Raw genomic sequence first — 20,460 nt, forward strand, 5'->3', positions numbered from 1 at the left:
TTGTTTTACATTTTTTAATCGGACTTCTTTAGCCCGGTAACGACTTGACACCTTTATGGTATGTTTAATCTGATTATCAATCATTACGCGAGCAAAATGTGTGACACCGCACGCGCTGTGCTGACTAGTTATTGTAATTTTCACGCCTCGGGCATCTTGAGAATTGGACCGTCCGGTTTACTCAATGTACTTTACGTTGAAAATGACCAAATTCACGGAGATATCCGTTCGGTTTCCGGTTTTGAGAGAGTCCGGTTTATTCAACATTTTTTTAACAAAGAAATAGGAGGAGAAAATATGGGACTGGCCCGACCGTTCGGAATCGGGAGAGTTCTGGTATTCAGAGAGTCTGGTATTGGCAGAGTCTACTGTATTTGTTATATGTTTGAGAGAAAGTGTATATGAGTCACTGTGTAGGTTTAGTAGTCTGATGATTAGTGTGCAAAAATGTAAAAAGTTCACAAATTTTGCTGAACTACTACTACTTACACATTGCTGAAGCAAAATATTGGCAACTTCAAATATGACATCGCTTTCCAGGTGTCTCTCCAGAAGTGACTCACCAAGTACTCTCACTATAAACCCCAGTGTCTGTCTGTGTATTATAGTTCATCAACGACCTCGAGACAGATGCCAAGTACAAGCAGTGGCCCAGCCAAGCCCAGGACATCCTCAGGCCCACCTACCCAGGCATGCTGAGACATGTGGCCAAGAACTTCTTCAACCTGGTAAGCACAAAAACAGGAACTTATGCCTTCATCTGGGAAAACAGGGCTTAATGCATGTGCATAAAGAGTCCTGACAGATTAGCCTATGCAGTCTGCACAGGCTAATCAGGGATTACACTATCCGCTTTTTGGCAGTTTTTCATTTAAAGGCAGTCTCTCTTTAGCAAAATTTGGTTTAGAGGGAAAGTTTCGTTCTTGATAAGCCTGTGTGGACTGCACAGGCTAATCTGGGACAACTTTTTATACTCATGCATGAAGCTTTGTTTTCCTATAGTGCAGCTCATTAATTTTATAGTTGTTAGTATTTTTGACGTGGGAAAACTTATTGATCATTAAATATAACAACAATTATTGTAATTATCTAAAAAAAACAAGTATGATTTTATTGGGGACTTTCTGTTGGTTGGTATTTAACTCAGTCTGTCAGTCTGCATTAAATGTAATCAGTTTGAAAAAAATTCTTCAGGTTTCTGAAGTGTTAAATTAAATTTCCATATGGGTAATCGCCATGAAGTGAGCATGTGTAGACATTTTCAGCTAATGTGACACACACAGTGCTGAGTTATTTGCCCTTGAAAATAACTGACAAAGCTTCAAATAACGCTTTGAAACAAGTCTAAATAGCTATATATATATTAAGCAGGTCTGTATTGGACCAAAAGTTTTAAGAGATCCAGTTTAATTTCCTGAAATATTGAGGTTAGATACATGTTGACTATGAAAAACATTCCTGTTTATGAATAAATGGCCTTCCATTTACATGTACTCAAGCTGTGGACTGCCTGCTTAAACCAGTCTTCCATATGCATAACCTTGCAGGTCTACAACTGGAAATGTTCAATAACATGAGAAAGACTTTCAATACTTCAAAAGCATTTACAAATGTAACAATAATGATTTTCATGGCCTGCAAATATAACTACTCTTAAATTGCCTTACGTATGTACGTTTGGTTTTACAACAGTTTCTTAGTTTTCAAAAAAACTTAAACATTGGGAAGAAAGAAATGAAACTTTTAAATATGAAATAGCAGAAGAAAACTATTTGGTTGTTAAAAACTGGTTTCTGGTAACTTTTAACCAACTTGTATTCATAAAATTCCCTTTAAAATAGAAAATATTCAGATATGATAAATCGCACAAAAACTTATACTTGGCCTTGATAAAATTGCTTTATGTGCATCTTTTTGGTAAATCAGGAATGATGCAAATTCAGTCAAAATTTTCCTTGTCCAACAACATGACAAAAACTAAAATATGATTTTGCTTCCTGTATTTATCATTTTTAGCTCGACTATTATATATGAAATATATATAGTGGAGCTATCCTACTCACCCCGGCGTTAGCGTGAGTGTGCAAATGTTAAAGTTTGTGTACCACCCCAAATATTTCCTATGTCCCTTGACATATTGCTTTCATATTTTGCATACTTCTTTACCAACATGACCCCAACCCATAAACAAGAGTAGACAACTGTATCAAGCATTTTGTAAAAATTATGGCCCTTTTTCCACTTAGAATATGCATATTATTGATAACTCTATGTTAAAGTTTGCGTACCACCTCAAATCTTCTCAATGTCCCTTGACATATTGCTTTTGTATTTTGCATACTTTTTTACCAACATGACCCCAACCTATAAACAAGAGCAGACAACTGTATCAAGCATTTTGTAGGAATTATGGCCCTTTTTTTCTTTGTAACTTTGAATATTTTGTTAAATTTTGTGTTTAGATCCACTTTACTTCTTAAGTATTAAGGCTATTGCTTTCAAACTACAAATACTTTCTTACTATCATGATGTTACTGTACCTGGCAAGTTAAATTTGACCTTGACCTTTGAATGACATTGACTCTCAAAGTCAAATTAATAAATTTTGCTTAAATTGCCATAACTTCTTTATTTAAGATCAGATTTTATTCATGCTTTGACAAAACAACACTTACCTGACATACCACAATGGACTCCACCCAAACTATCCCCCACGCCTCACCCCAGAATCCCCCCCCCCCCCCCAAAAATAAAATAATTTTTCTATTTCAGCTCACCTGAGCACAACATGCTCATGGTGAGCTATTGTGATCGCCTTTTGTGCGTCAGTTGTCAACATTTGCCTTGTGAACACTCTAGAGGCCACATTTATTGTCCGATCTTCATGAAACTTGGTCAGAACATTTGTCTCAATGATACCTCGACCGAGTTCAAACCGGGTCATGCTGGGTCAAAAATGAGGTCACAAGGTCGAAAAAAAACAAAAACCTTTTGAACACTGTAGAAGTCACATTTGATGCCCAATCTTCATGTAACTTTGTCAAAATTTTTGTCTTAATGATATGTTGGTTGAGTTCAAAAATGGTTTCGGTCCATTGAAAAACATGGCCGCCAGGGGGCGGGGCAGTATTCCTTATATTCCTCTAGAAGTCACAATTTTGCCCAATCATCATGAAACTTGGTCAAAACATTGGTTTCATTGACATCTCGGACAAGTTCGAAAATGGTCCAGATCAGTGAAAAAACATGGCCGCCAGGAGGTGGGGCAGTTTTAAAACAAGGTTTTCCGAAGGAAAAAACTGGTTATTAGATTGGCGAATGCGGGCGGGCTGGCTGGCTGGTGGGCTGGCGGGCGGGCGGAACAAGCTTGTCCGGGCCATAACTTTGTCGTTCATTGTGAGATTTTAAAATCATTTGGCACATTTGTTAACCATCATTAGACGGTGTGTCGCGCGAAAAAATTACGTCAATATCTCCAAGGTCAAGGTCACACTTTGAGTTCAAAGGTAAAAAATAGCCATAAATGAGCTTGTCTGGGCTATAACTATGTCATTCATTATGAGATTTTAAAATCATTTGGCACATTTGTTCACCATCATGGGACGGTGTGTCGCACGAAAGAATCACTTCAATATCTCCAATGTCAAGGTCGCCACGACTAAAAATATATTTATTTTAAAACAAACTTACAAAGGGGGTTAATTTTGTTTGTTCATTTCAAAAGTTCAGTTTGAGTTGTCTCCCTTTATCAGATTTTTTTTCACAATGAAAACCTGGTTTTGTGACAATTTTGTCTCTTGTCTCTATATGTATATAGTGAAAACATGTGAACGCTCTAGAAGTCACATTTTTGGTCCAATCTTCATGAAATTTGGTCAGAACATTTGTTTCCTGGATACGACAGTTTAGTTTGAAAATGGTTCGGATCAGTAAAAAAACATGGCTGCCAGGGGGGCAGGGCAGTTTTGCTTATATGCCTTTAGTTAAACCTTGTTAACACTCTAGGAGTCACATTTATAGTCCAATCTTCATGAAACTTGGTTTGAACATATTTTTATGATAGCTAGGCTGAGTTTAAAAATGGTCTCGGTCTGTGGAAAAATATGGCCGCCAGGGGGCGGGGCAGCTTTGCTTATATAGCTATATTGAAACCTTGTTAACACTCTAGAAGTAACATTTATAGCCCAATCTTCATATAACTTGGTCCGAAGATTTGTTGTATTGATAGCTTGGCCAAGTTCGAAAATGGTTACGGTTTGTTGAAAATCATGGCCGCCAGGGTAGCGGCAGTTTTCATAATATGACTATATTAACACCATGTTAACACTCTAGTTGTAATGCGGATGTTGATAATGATGTTGATGATGATGCTGATGATGATGATGCTGCTGCTGCTGCTGATGATGATGATGATGATGATAACGATGATGATTATGATGATTATGATGATACTGGTAATGGATTCAGAAACATTAACCACAACCCAAATATCTAATTATAATTATTGCATTACTCAAATTAATTATTGCCATTACTTATGATTGTTATCTATACTTTGCAGAAATTTAACATAGTGATAAAACCAATAAAACAACAAGAAGTTTTACATATGAATCTTATTTGACTTTTCATTCACTTATCCTAGGCTACTCTCTATAAAACCCATTTATACCTGTGCCTGCATTGTTGCCAGGTGGTAATTGTGTAATACTCCTGGAAATTGACCCCAATTTACTGGGCACTTTCATCAAAGACCTTTGTGTTGATGTCAGATGGAAACCAGTCATAAGATAGATAAGACATTACAACTTGAATGTTTTACCCCTACAATTTTCAGTTAGTCAGTATTTTGTGTGTGATTATGAAAGATTTGTGATTTTAGCAGGTTTCAATTGGAAATATCAATGCAAGGCGAGTCCTAAAATTGTTCCAGTTGTTTAAAAGCACTTTGTCAAAAATGTGAACAATTTGGTAGTAAAAAAAACAACTTATAACATCTTTTAAGAAGCACAAACAACTGTTTGAAGAAAAGTTGATTTGCATTTGTTTTTGCAAAAATAATGTATGTATGCGACAGATTTTTTGTGCATTTAAATAACAAATAGTTTGATAGTTGTTTTGATATGATACATTTTCAAATGTCTTGTGTGTGTTTACTTCTCTATTTGCACACATTTATAACTATAAGAAAGATCAAGAGATGTTTTGTACTATAAAAGAAGATCAATATTGAATGTCTAGTAGCTGTACATATTCTCATACTCATTTACTTAATTATAACTGACTTTGATATATGATAACAATTCAACATATTTTATTTAATAATGCAAAAACTATTTTATAAAAACACAATCTTTCGAACAAATACGGTTGTTTTTAGTATCTAAAAGTGTTCTTGCTAAACAGATTGTAAACAGTCATCCCCTATAAGATGCTGAGATGCTTATCTCATGATCTCAAATTTGGACAACAATTTGTTGAAAAATGTACTTCCATTTTCTTTTGCTGATGCTCATTATTTTAAATTACTGTCCTCATATTACTTTTATCCAAAATAATAGCTTTGTAGCACAGGTAACAAATGTCTATTTAAAAAAAATTTAACACACACACACAAAACTGCTGATAACGCATATATGTATATATCTGCCGAAACAGCAACCTTTTCTTTTCACAAAACAACTTTAACCTTGCTCATATGGACTCCATGTGATGCCCTCAGGTATACCTTGCTAATATGGACTCCATGTGATGTCTCCAGGTATTCCTTGCTCATATGGACTCCATGTGATGCCCAAAGGTATTTCTTTCTCATGTGGACTCCATGTGATGCCCTCAGGTATACCTTGCTCACATGGACTCCATGTGATGCCCTCAGGTATTCCTTGCTCATATGGACTCCATGTGATGCCCTCAGGTATTTATTGCTCATATGGACTCCATATGATGCCCTCAGGTATTCCTTGCTCATATGGACTCCATATGATGCCCGCAGGTATTCCTTGCACATATGGACTTAATGTGATGCCCTCAGGTATTCCTTGCTCATATGGACTCCATGTGATGCCCTCAGGTATTCCTTGCTCATATGGACTACATGTGATGCCCTCAGGTTTTTCTTTCTCATGTGGACTCCATGTGATGCCCGCAGGTATTCCTTGCTCATATGGACACCATGTGATGCCCTCAGGTATTCCTTGCTCACATGGACTCCATGTGATGCCCTCAGGTATTCCTTGCACATATGGACTCCATGTGATGCCTCCAGGTATTCCTTGCTCATATGGACTCCATGTGATGCCTTCAGGTATTTCTTTCTTATGTGGACTCCATGTGATGCCCTCAGGTAAACCTTGCTTATATGGACTACATGTGATGCCCTCAGGTATTCCTTGCTCATATGGACTCCATGTTATTCCCTCAGGTTTTCCTTGTGGACCCCCTGGACAAGAACAGTCGAGAGCTGCTCAAGATGGCTGAGTCGTTCTATGTGCACAATGTTCCCGTGCGTATTGGTCTGGTGTTTGTGCTGGGAGGGGACCGAGACACCTGCGGGCTCGATGACGCTGGTGTGGCCCTGGCCTACGCCTTTGACTACATTCGCCAGCAGGACAACGGTCCCAAGGCTCTCACCTTCATCACGGATGTAAGAACAAAGTTTCACTATTTTTTAAGTATTTGATTTCAGGAGCATAATAGTAAACATTTTAAAGTCATAAATACTGACCTGCTATCTTATAGCTTTCTCTTTTCCGAGGGGAATTAAATCATCCGGAATTTTAACTGGGAATCGGCCACCTCCATACCGTAATACAGGCCAGGGTAAACATAGTGCAATGCAACCTAGGCAAAAACCAGTAACCAACCCTCAATATTCTTTCCGGATCGACCAGGTGTATGCGTGTCTTTTACGGCTCTGAATTGAAAATTGTTTTTTGATTTATTTCACTTGGTTGAATGGGGTTTTGAATAGATAAATTGTGTTATCTATCTTTTTACTTCTCATTCGGATTAATTTATGTGGATTTAATGGACTTTTGTTTCATTTGGGTAAGCCATGCTTGCTTTTATCGAACAATTGTTTATTTCTACCATGCTGGGTGTTTTCAGGCGCAAAAAAACACATGCAAAAGGTGCTCTTCTAATCCATTGCCAGAACGTGCAAAGCTTGTTCTTCTAATGGGTTATGAGATCGTGCAAAGCGTGTTCTTCTCATTCATTGACAGATTGTTTATCATTTGCCATTGTGTGCAATAATGATTTTAACGTATGACAATCTAATTGATGGTCTTTTTATTTATCATCTGTTTTGAATTAAACTTTTGTTTATTTATGATCTACGGCAGTGTTATTATAATATTCATTATAGGCAAATAATGATTTTTATGTGCCGTATGATAATCTGGTCTGTGACCAGTTTATTGTTGAATATGTTTTGCTCTTGTTTTTCATAAAACCGACTACATGATGGTCGCAGATACAAGAGTTGATAATACCCGGTGACTTGGCAGACCATGGATGACAAGTTGCAGCATCAGTCACCGGGTACCGGGCAAGATGGCGACCGTACTGAGATTATTAAGTTAAACATTCGGTCAACATCAGACCATATGGTGTCCCCATACGCCGGTCTTTGCCTGAGGGCATTGGTCATGAACATCGACCAATGTCTGACCATATGGCAGCCACCATACCTTGGTCATCAACCAGTGACACTGGTCATGATATGACCTGTACGTCACCGAGGAAGTTGATCACGGACCTTTGGCTCTACATTGATCGACGTCTGACTGGCTGGTCTGGTCCGGTCACCGTTCATCACCGGTCCGGTCACCGTTCATCACCGGTCCGGTCACCGTTCATCACCGGTCCAGTCCGGTCTGGTCTGGTTACCGTTCATCACCGGTCCAGTCACCGTTCATCACCAGTCAGGTCACTGGTCAGAAGAAGAAATCTTTCAGCATCATCGGACTGTTCTACTTCTTCTTCGTCGAAGGACTCATCATCGTCAACGAGCTGCCAACATAGATACAACAGGATAGACATCTGACATGCCTTTCCTTCATTGAACACAACAGGATAGTCATAGAACACACCTCCTTCATTGAGCACAACAGGATAGTCATCGAAAGCACCTCTCCTTCATTGAGCAGTTCTCGGCGTTGATATGCTTGTAAGTGATCACGTCAACGCTCACAGAGACAATATTGTAGGAGACAATATTTTCAGCGTAGCCAAACAATATTTCGGCATCACAGGTATATGGGATGTCGCCACTTCTCACATAGGCGTTAATGAACCTACTGGTCACATCGACGATTTCCATTTTATTCCTTAATGGAATATCATGTCTCCATTCTAAGTGTGATGGTTTCCTTATGGCAACCACACATGTTGCAGTCACCGAACCGTATTTGTATACTTACACTAGTTCGTTTAACTTTCAGGCTTCGGGATTAGGTGTTCATTTCTCCACTACGACTACAAGGACACTTAATGCCTATTAATACTGATAATCTACCGTTGTTTTCCGGTTTACATTATCAGATGACTTCATGGATGGTCATTCTTCTGCACCAGATATTTCCATTCGGTCACCATTCACTGGTCATATCAATAGTTAGAATAAGTAGTCGTTCATCATCTTGGGATTATTTTTCCTCCTCTTCTTCGTTATCATCATCAGACTATTCTTTCTCTTCTTTATCATCGAATGAATCTTCGTCGTCTGCTTTAATGATGTCTTATCGCCATTGGATTGGATTTTTGGCATGCTCTTCTTTTCCGAGCAGTTCTTGACATTGATATCAGACCATATGGATTCCACCATATTTCGGTCTTTAACTTATAACGTCACCGGTCATATTATGACTGGTCCATTCACCTGGCTACAGTTACCGGTCATTGACCGGTTTGGTTCGGTCACCAGTTACCAATCATCGGTATTACACTGTGTTTTCATCTGTCAAATTTATAGTATCACTGGTATCTTCTACATTACCTAGTTGTATACCCCTGGCTATGGTTGTATAAAATACAATATTTTATGGATTCAACAATCTACATGACATTTAGTGTTTTTCAATACTGATGTTCTACTGGTGACCGTGGGTTACCAAATCATCTCCGCTGACTTGGTCTATGGTGGATTTTCCTGACCAGCTATCCATTCTGGTGCTGGTTATGAACTACTAATACTAGAAGATTATGAAATACCTATATCTGTTATTTCTACTTCTATCTCAACCGGCTACATGCAGACTACTTAGGGCTCCGAGTCTAGCATTGAGGTCGAACATTACTATTTGACCTCTATTAATTTATGTTCGAGACACAAAGGATGAATTGTTTCAACCACCTTTACCTGTCTGCTACAGACAGTTGGGACACATACGTGATGCTAGCAGGATTAGCAAGACGACATTTTGTGTCGACTTCTAATTTTCTATTGCTCCTACTACAGTGCATATTTTCTAGTTACTGGAATTAACAAGAGTTCTGATACATAGGATTGCCTATCAGATTGACCGCATGGCGGCTACAGTCTTGTAGATTGCTTGGGAGCTATTGAACTCAGATCTTAGATGCTAAGGATCTGGAGGGACCTCACCTTCTGTTTTCATCTTCAAGATTCCCTTGTTGGAGACAATTTTATTAGAAAGAACAATTCTTCCCTCTTAAAGTTCTTCTTCTATTACACTTCTGGCCATAACAGGCCGTTTTCCTATAACTGGTTGTATTCCTTTCGGAATTCGTCTGGTTAGGAGTCTTGAAGTAAATGGATTAATCAAGTCATATTTGAAGACTTCCAAGCATTCTACCGGCAAGGGTGGACCTCCTTAAGGTTACTCCTAGGGTTTTCACCTTTTCCTGCCACCACACCTCAGATTCCGGAGGTACCACTTTCAATTATACTTCGCAAATGGATGACTTCACGACCTTTATTTTCCAGGATTTTAAAGGCGCCTTTTATTGGTTCAAGAAAGAGGCTATGTACTGTAGATAGGTCATAAACTTATAAGTGTTCAACACTTTCCTATTCTACCAATTTTCAAGTCTGTTGGGAGTGGGAAAGTTCGGCTTGCCGTGATTTCTTTCCCCACCCATCTTTGACTAATGGTTTTGGTATTTACTGGTCCGGTCACCGGTCTTTCTGCTGAGAAGTCTTTTCTTACATGTGTTTCAGCTTTATTTTTAAGTTAATTGTAATAATATCGGGATAATTCAATGACACAGATTTCCATCTTTTTGTCATTATTTTCCACTATTCAGTGGTGTCTAGACTAGAAGATCATCTCAGCAAGAATATAGTTTATTCTACCACAACCTTCCTTACATCTTATACAGATGTGAAGCAGGGAAGGTTAGGGACGATCATCTAGAACAACTTATCCTGATATTCTCAATTATGTGTAATCCTAATGAATATCACCTGCACATCTTCATCTTGAAAAGCGAGGATTCTTTTTAGCTGTTTTTCATTTACAACACATTTTCAAGACTCCTTTGTGATGGTTTCAACTAACACACATTGGTCGTGGTTTACTTCCAGACAGAGAGGTGATCATATTATCACTCCTTGTAACTGGAAACCAGGAACTCATTCGTTCTTTGCAAGAACATCAAATTTTCTGTATCATCTAACACATACCAGGTTGTTTCAACGCCCTGTTGGACGTTTTGTCTTGCAGTTCTTTCTGTGGAATTATTTTTCGGTTGGGTTCAAATGAAATGTGATTGCGCATACGCGGCATTGTTTTTGCGTAAATGTAGATGCAAGTTACAGTACACTAAATAACCGTTTCATGGAGGGCTGTACTCTCTAAAAAAATACCATAGTTGACAGGAAGGCATGTTTTACACTTTTATCTAGTATTCGGGTGTTTTCTTTCGGAGATAATGGTAGGGCATGAATAGCTGTTCACTTCTGAATCCTTGAAATATCATAAACTTGAAGACTATAGTAAACCATCGCACTGAAAAATGTTACACTCCACTAAGAAACGGCCGGAAAAAAAGTTGCAAAAACAGTGGATTTTGATTTGTGTCAAGTTCTTTCTTGCATTGAACATGACATATCTTTTTTATTGCATAAATCGATTCCGCTTAGAATGGCCTTTAAGAAAAGGTATGGTTATCGGGGTCTCTATGTGCAAAATATTGCATTTATTTTGGCCAAAAGTTGTCGCTTTCACATTGAATTATATAGGGAAACTATTTAGTGTATTCTGACCTGCAAAGTAAATCGAGGAACGTTGTTTCTCATCTAACGCTAGTAATGAGCGTAATGTGATCATAGATCGCAGTGTAAATGCTGAACAACGCTAATAATGCAGTTCAAAGAAATCGATCCAGCAGGGTGTGCGATTGTTATACATTCGTCCACTTGACATAAACTGGAAATATCTTGGTGAGTTTTTGCCATTATTTCATGGAATCTACTTAATAAACCATGAGATTATGGTTCTACGACCTTTTAAGTCTCCTGTACAATTATTTTCAGGAAACTTCTTCACAGGTCAAATATCATATCTCAGAGAGACATAATTTTACTGATCCAAACATGTGCCACTACATGTCTGGCCATTATTTAGTTATCTCTACAGAAGAACGTTTTTCTGTTAGATCTTCAATTCTTGTTAATTTTGCAAGGATAATTCCTTCAGAACTGTATAAAGGTTCTATGGAAATTCTTTTTTGACTGGATATTCGAGAGCATAGTTATTACCTTAATCACTCTGCTAGATGCATAGAGGTTTTCTCATCTTTTTGTTTGATGATAAGAAATTTGTTCTTATCTCCATCAAAGGATATTATGCTTTCGTATACCTTGGTTTGTGTAAGTCATCACAACTTTGTGCTGTCTTACCTATTTTGGAACTGATCCAAGCTATGGAACTTCAACATATTTTCATTTTCGTTTTTTTCATTCCCTTTAATGCCCTCTTAAGCGGTTTTGGCTTGTGTTATTGGGTTGCTTATTAAGCTTCCTATGAACATTTTCATCAGGCTTATTAACAGATCCAATATAATTTTTAAGACGGTTTTCCTTATTATAGATTAAGGCTTTTACCATACCGAGAAGTGAAATTCATGTTGTTGTTATTTTCTGTTGAATACGACCAATTTCAATTGGATCTAATGTCCTCTTCACTTTGTTGTGTCAGCCAGGATTCTTTGCTTATATCAAATCCTCTATATGGCTTCTCAAAATCTTCAAGTTTCCAAGTTTTTCTTAAACTGGTAGACATGGAAATGAGGATAAACTTCTATGGCCAATCAGGGCTTTGAAGTTCTATCTCAGCAGTGTTAAGTCCATTCGAGGTTCCCTTAAAGACACTCTTCATTTCCTTAAAAAAAAGGGGGGAGTTTCTGCAGTTTCTTTTTATCGGGATTAGACCTCGACAAATGAAGGTTTACTCGTATCTCTAATATAAGGATTCATTCCTTTTTAGGATCTAACCGCATGAATTAAAAGATCTGTCTGTTTTCGTGGGCGTATATTAATCACACCCCACTTTTTGACGAGCTCCAAGCTGTTTTCTGGAAGAATCTGACCACCTTTTTTCATCTTTTTATCTTTGTTTTCTGAAGTGCCAACAATACAATTTGTATATGTTTGGTCTTGTTGTGGTTTCACTAATGGTAGTGTCTTCTTTACAATATAGACATATTTACTTTGTACGAGAAGTCACAATTAATACCGTTTTAACGAAGATTAGCTGATAACCCTTGTTTTGGGTTTTGCTATCATTAGCTGATAACCCTGTTTATGGGTTCTACTGTGATGGAAAAATATATACGAGCCTTCCCACCGCAGCTGCAAAATCAGCTTTAGGATAGCAGGTCAGTAATTCCCCTTGGAAAGAAGAAAGCTATAGGATAGCAGGTAAGTATTTAATAATTGAAATGAATTTTACTTAAAAAATGTGTTTTAGTGGCATACTTGTTTAACCAGGGGAGAATGTCCGTTCAGCTGCTTGCAAATTAGATAAATCGAAAAGAAATGAAGATACTTTGTTGAACTTGTAGAACATAGAAATGGCAGTGTGAAGATTATGGGTTTTTTTAATTTTTTTTAATTTCATTTCTTAATGGAGTGATTCAAGGAAAACCCTAGTCAAAGGTTTGTGTGTGAAATTGTGTGAGTACTGGCATAATTTTAAGAATTGTATATCAACTTTCAAATCTCAAGTTCTATCCTATTGTTTTACATAAAGACGTGGGATGCATCTCTTAGTCCATGATCCTTTGACTGTGCATGTGCTCAATAATGAATCACCAGACCGTATTTGTCCACTGCCCCTACAAACCTTCTCAGTATAGCTCTGTGCGTCACTATTGTCGTCATCAACCATCCCTCGTGCTGAAGTGAACTGACCCACCCGTTATCATTAAGAAGTAGCCTTTCTGTAGAGAAGTCAAAGTTTCTATGCTTCCACCTCCCCCATTGAAGTGAAAGCATATAGAACAGTAACACTGTAAGTCTGGGCAAAATTTATGTCTCATCCACAACTTTGTCATGTATTGATGGATTTTGCTTGAACTTGGCACAAATGTCCACCATCATAACACAAAATGTGGGGTATTGTATTTCTCAATTAAGTTCAAGGTCAAAATGCGAGGTCAACAGTCCAATTATGCCTTAAACAGGTGGAAAATCCCTGTTTCAGCTTGTCATTTATTGATGGATTTAATCAATTTGGCACAAATGTAAACCATCATATAACAACGTGTTTTTTTGCAAATAGTCTGCCTTCCTTAAAGAACAAAATCACTCGTAGATATCAAAGGTTAAATTTGGCCATGTAAAAGCTTTAACAGTCCTGTCTCAGCCATCACTTTGCCATATATTGAAGCATTTAAAAATAGTTCTGCTCAAATGCAATCCCTAATAAATTGAGGTGTAGCTACAAAAAAAAAGAAAGACCTTAAAGTCCAAATTTGAGGATTGCACAAAGCTAAATGACCCCCCCCCCCCAAAAAAAAACAAAAAACAAACAAACAAACAACAGGAAGCTGGTCTATTGAAGATAAAAAAAATATTTAGTTGATCCAAGGAAGAAAGATCTGTCAGTAACAAATGGGAATTGTTCTATCATTTATAAATCAATATAAAAATATTTAAAACATGATGCAGTTGTGACATTAAAGCGGGACTGCACGTTTTTGTCAAATATTTATGAATTTATATAAAATGTGTACAAAACTTATTATACATATATTTCAATATAAATTAAAATAAAAGTTAAGAAGAACATGTGTCAAAAAATGCGTAATAAGCTAGATATTTAATTATAAAATAAAAAATGTCTGCACTGTTGAATTCTCCAGCATGCATGTAAGATATGAATCTAAATTTAGTTTTAAGGATCATTTTAAGTTCCTCTATTCATACCACACGAACACTAACTCCGATCCTAATAAAAAGACAAATGCTTCAGTCATTGTAGGAAAATATGTACGAAATATCTTCAAAACAATCTGCTCGGGGAGCTTATTTGTCTTTGCTGCATTTTATGAAATTTGTCTTCAATGTATAATTTTTCTTGCCTATTTTGTGTTATTATAACATGTTTTTGTCAATATATTACAATTTTACACATATGAAAATCGTGCAGTCCCGCTCAACAGTGGATCTGTTGTATTGGGGGAAAGTGATAATATAAAAACAAAGGATTGCCAGTTGATGACGTTCTGGATTCTGTTTACTTGCATAAGTAACAGCCATTCCTATATTGTTAGTGACCACCTCACGCAATTGTGATGTACGCAATGAGTTTATTTTGATCCTTACTTGAAATCACCAACTCATGAAATCATGATGTAGGCAATAAGTTTGTTTTTAGCATTACTTGTAGTTTGCGTCATTGCTGTATTGGGTTTATCAGAAAGCTATAAGATATTCTACTATGACGTGCAAACTGTTGATGCAATAGATGATGAAGGAAAATAACTGTAGATTAATCTGCAACAAACCCTTGTCGGAGCCAAATGTTGAAAAAGAATTTCAAAAAATTATAAGAAATTATTTAATAAAATGCCATTCTTAAACTGGCGATCTACCAAACTTATTGCACACAACTTGTTTTTGCATAATGCAACTGAGTGAACCCCATAAGTCGTACAATTGTTATATTGGAAAAAATGTTTATGTTTTTGTTAATTTGGCATTAAATATGCATTTATTAACATAAAATGCTCTGTGTATTTAACAAAACTGGTGATGTCACTCTATCATTCACTCAAACTTTATTAAAAAGCCAACACCACTGGAATTGTTTTTGTGTGTTGATGTCACAGAAACGCACCCATGTTGGTATATTTTTTGCGCAAAGGGCAGAGTTAAGATTTAAATAGTGTTAAAAGTTTAAGATGAATTTCTCATAAAATACATGATAGAATCAACATAATTTACAGCCCAATGATGGTTATTGCTGATATTAGTTATGAAGAGTAATCACTATTACCAGTTCTGTTTTTTTTTTACATAAAACACAGCATTTCAATCATGTTTTTATGCCCCCAGTAGAAAGTGGCATATAGCAGTTGGAGTGTCCGTTAGTCTGTCCATCAGTCTGTCTGGCATTCTATTTTCCACAGGGTTTTTTAAGCCAAGTTTTCAGATATGGAGCTGATTTTTTGTATGTGTGTTTTCCTACATGACTTACAGATGAAGTGTGAGTTTTGTTATGGTTCATTTATTTTTGGCGAAGTAATGGGCCTTGTACTTAATAATTTTCTCTAAAATAGCTGCCTCGCGGCTTCAAAGCAAAGTAGGGGGTATTGTGCTTCTCAAACTCAGGTCTTGTTCTAAGAATATTACAATTAGAAATGACTTGTATATATTTGGATCTAAAAAAGTAGCACACTACCATAAGTATGAAATGAAAGTACAACATTACATCAAATCAATTAAAAGATAAAAGATACTTTTTTTCAAGAAAGGTACAATTGTGAAACACCAGTATCAGTTTTAATCTTACAAGAAAAAAACACAAATAAAATCTTCATATAGAAGTTAAACTAGTGCACTGATATTATTTATAGTTCCTATCTATGAATGTTAAATGATGTCATCAATAACATGACATCACCACATATATAAACATCAATTTGCTGTTCACTAGGTGTTACATTATATATAAACATCAATTAGATAATTATATAAATTAACAGTTAATAGACATAGGAAAAAATGTCATGACCTGTGCATAAATAAGACTGCTATGATGGCCCAACTTATATTCACCTTCAGAATTAATTTTCATCATTAATTATATATAGCACTCTCTATATCCAGGTGTATGATGGTGCAAAGGGCGGGGACATCACCGTTGACATGGTAACAAAGGAATTCAAGTCACAGTTCGCTGATCAAGACATAGAGCAGGTGTTTGGCAAGAATTCAGAGTATGACTTCATGAAGCGGGTAGGTAATGCAGATCTGTAACACATCAAAGGCTTGTCATTGAGTAATGATATGTGAACAGTTAACTGTGATAATGCTTGTTTGCTTTTATATATAGTTTTAAGAATGGAAACAATATTTTCCAAAGCGCCTGTGCTATTTAACTTTGCTGCTGTCAGAATAGTCCACATCTCATTGTAGATATCAATTGTTTCATTAAATGAGATTATGTGTAAGTCCTGATTTCAGATTGGAGCAGATTTATGATTTAGATTTCCCTTCTCACTTATTCTTTAACCAAATGGGACTATGCTCTATTTCTGATTTCAGGGTGGGGCAGATTTTCTGGCTCAGGCAGGCCTGCAGGACTTTCCCCAGGTATTGCTCAACGGCAAACCCCTGAAGAAGAGTGACCTGAACCAGGACAACTTTGAGGAGGGGGTCATAGCAGAACTCATGGCTGCCACACCTGACCTGCAGCAGAATGTATACCAGGTATGCTCATGTGGTGTGTGTGGGTGTGGGGGGGTCATAGCAGAATTCATGGCTGCCACACCTGACCTGCAGCAGAATGTATACCAGGTATGCTCATGTGGTGTGTGTGGGTTAAAAAGGTTATTTTTATGTGATGGTAGGCCAATCTGGGGATTCATATAATTATGATTTACTTGAAAATCCTGTTTTAATGTCATAAATACTGACCTGTTATCGTATGCTTATACTTTCCAAGGGGAAATAACTCATCCGGAATTTTAACTGGGAATCCGCCACCTCAATACCGTAATACAGGCCAGGTTAAACATAGTGCAATGCAACCTAGCCAAAAATCGGTAACCAACCCTCAATATTCTTTCCGGATCAACCAGGTGTATACGTGTCTTTTACGGCTCTGAATTAAAATATTGTTTTTCACTTGGTTGATTGGGGTTTTGAATAGATAAATTGTGTTATTTATCTTTTTATTTCTCATTCGGATTAATTTGTGTGGATTTAATGGATTTTGTTTCATTTGTAAAAGGTAAGCCATGCTTGTTTTTATCGAACAATGGTTTATTTCTACCATGCTGGGTGTTTTCAGGCGCGAACGACCACGTGCAAAACGTGCTCTTCTAATACATTGCTAGAACGTGCAAAGCATGTTCTTCTAATGTGTTACGAGATCGTGCAAAGCGTGTTCTTCTATTGACAGATTGTTTATCATTTGCCATTGTGTGCAATAATGATTTTAACGTTCCGTATGACAATCTAATTGATCGTCATTTTATTTTTCATCTGTTTTGAATTAAACTTTTGTTTAATTTATGATCTACGGCAGTATTATTATAATTTTCATTATGGTCAAATAATGATTTTATGTGCCGTATGATAATCTGGTCTGTGACCAGTTTATGGTTGAATATGCTTTGCTCTTGTTTTTCATATATTCGACTACATGATGGTCGCAGAAACAAGAGTGGATAAATACCCGGTGACTTCGCAGATCATGGATGATAGTTGCAGTATCAGTCACCGGGTATCGGGCACGATCGCGACCGTACTATGCTAAGTCTCTTAGACAGTCGGTCAACATCAGACCATATGGCGACACCCGTCAGCCGGTCTTTGCCCGATGGCATTGGTCAAGGACATCGACCAATGCCGGACCATTTGGCATCCGCCATACGGTCATTATCCGGTGACAACACTGGTCATGATATGACCGGTACGTCACCGGGGACGTTGATCACGGACCATTGATCGACGTCTGACCGGCCGGTCCGGTCACCGGTCATGTCACCGGTCCGGTCCGGTCATTGATCACCGGTCCGGTCACCGGTCCGGTCACCGGTCCGGTCCGGTCACCGGTCATGTCACCGGTCCGGTCACCGGTCCAGTCCGGTCACCGGTCCGGTCCGGTCACCGGTCCGGTCATTGATCACCGGTCCGGTCCGGTCACCGGTCCGGTCCGGTCACCGGTCATGTCACCGGTCCGGTCACCGGTCATGTCACCGGCCCGGTCACCGGTCCGGTCCGGTCACCGGTCCGGTCCGGTCACCGGTCCGGTCATTGATCACCGGTCCGGTCACCGGTCATGTCACCGGTCCGGTCACCGGTCATGTCACCGGTCATGTCACCGGTCCGGTCACCGGTCATGTCACCGGTCCGGTCACCGGTCATGTCACCGGTCCGGTCATGTCACCGGTCCGGTCATGTCAACGGTCCGGTCCGGTCACCGGTCCGGTCATTGATCACCGCTCCGGTCACCGGTCAACAGTCATCAGTTAGGCCTGCCACCGATAACACCAGTCACCGGTCAAGAAGAAGAACTCGGTCTTCTTCATTGAATTATTCTCCTATTCTTCGTTGAATACATCGTCTTCATCAAGGATTAGACATCGGACACGCTCTTCTTCGTCGAGCAGTTCTCATCGTCGCGGCTCTCGTAAGCGATCACGTCGTCACTCACGGAGACGTTATTCTAGAAGATCTCGGTCTCATCGCAGCCGATCCACATCTCGGCCGATCCAGATCTCGACATCGCAGGAAACGAGGACGTCGTCAACCTTCACGTAGACATCAGCGGACTGCATTGAGCACCACTGGATATTTATCGAACATACCTCTCCTTCATTGAGCAGTTCTCGGCGTTGATACGCTCGTAAGCGATCATGTCAATGCTCACGGTAGAAGACAATATTTCCAGCGTAGCCGAACAATATTTCGGCATCGAAGTTATATGGATGTCGCCACTTCTCACGTAGGCGTTAATGAACCTACTGGTCATATCGACGTTCTCCATTTTATTCCTTTAGGAATATCATGTCTCCATTCCACGTGTGATGGTTCTTCTTATGGCATCCACACATGTTGCAGTCACCGAGCCGTAGTTGTATACGAACACTAGTTCGTTTAACATTCAGGCTTCGGGATAAGCTGTTCTTTTCTCCGCTACGACTACAAGGACACTTATGCCTATTAATACTGATAATCTACCGTTGTTTTCCGGTTAACATTATCAGATGACTTCGTGGATGGTCATTCTTCTGCACCAGATATTTCCATTCTGACGCAGTTATATTATACCGGTCCCGATCACCGGACATCGGTCACCATTCATCGGTCATATCACCGATCACTGATCACCGGTCAGAATAAGTGATGTCTCATCGCCATCGGATTGGATTTTTTTTGGCATGATCTTCTTTTCCGAGCAGTGCTTGACATTGATAACAGACCATTTGGATTCCACCATTTTTTTCGGTCTTTAACTGGTAACGTCACCGGTCATATTATGACTGGTCCGTTCACCGGGCTACAGTTACCGGTCATTGACCGGTCCGGTTCGGTCACCACTTACCAATTACCGGTATTCCACTGTGTTTTCATCGGTCAATTTTTAGTATCACGGGTATCGTCTACATTACATAGTTGTATACCCCTGGCTATGATTGTATTGAATACTATATTTTATGGATTCAACAATCTACATGACTTTTTGTGTTTTTCAATACTGTTTTTCTACTGGCGACGGTCACCAAATCATGCTATATCTGTTATTTGTACTTCTATCTCAACCGGCTACATGCAGACTACTGGTCTTGCAGATAGATCGGCTGAAGTGGGCTCGGAGATTAGCATTGAGGTCGAACATTACTATTTGACCTCTATTAATTTATGTTCGAGACCCGAAGGATGAATTGTTTTAACCGCCTTTACCTGTCGGCTACAGACTTTGCAGTCAGTGTCACGGAACAGTTGGGACACATTAATGACGCTAGCAGGATTAGCAAGACGACATTTGTATCGACTTCTGCTTTTCTATTGCTCCTACGGCAGTGCATATTTTCAAGCTACTGGAATCAACAAGAGTTCTGATACATAGGATTGCCTATCAGATTGACCGCATAGCGGCTACAGTCTTGTAGATGGCTTAGGACCTATTGAACTCAGATCTTAGATCCTAGGATCTGGAGGGACCTCATCTTAAAGTTATTCTTCTATTACACTTCTGGCCATAACAGGCCGTCTTCCTATAACTGGTCGTATTCCTTTCGGAATTCGTCCAGGTT

At 38.6% G+C, this 20,460-nt stretch overlaps 2 protein-coding genes across 2 annotated transcripts in view; one reads left to right on the forward strand and one right to left on the reverse strand.

Annotated features, from left to right (window-relative positions):
- The window catches only part of LOC127833374 (60S ribosomal protein L8-like), a 368,912-nt gene that overhangs the window by 133,479 nt on the left and 214,973 nt on the right, over positions 1 to 20,460 (reverse strand). The window lies entirely within an intron of this gene.
- LOC127833361 (UDP-glucose:glycoprotein glucosyltransferase 1-like) overlaps positions 1 to 20,460 on the forward strand; it is a 100,056-nt gene that overhangs the window by 32,123 nt on the left and 47,473 nt on the right. Inside the window, exons 13-16 of the mRNA XM_052358558.1 lie at positions 609 to 728; positions 6,425 to 6,646; positions 16,304 to 16,432; positions 16,742 to 16,906. Of these exons, the coding sequence (XP_052214518.1) occupies positions 609 to 728; positions 6,425 to 6,646; positions 16,304 to 16,432; positions 16,742 to 16,906 (636 nt within the window). The remainder of the gene's footprint in view (positions 1 to 608; positions 729 to 6,424; positions 6,647 to 16,303; positions 16,433 to 16,741; positions 16,907 to 20,460) is intronic.

This window comes from Dreissena polymorpha, chromosome 6 (genome assembly GCF_020536995.1).
Source record: "Dreissena polymorpha isolate Duluth1 chromosome 6, UMN_Dpol_1.0, whole genome shotgun sequence".
NCBI classification, from domain to species: Eukaryota; Metazoa; Mollusca; class Bivalvia; order Myida; family Dreissenidae; genus Dreissena; species Dreissena polymorpha.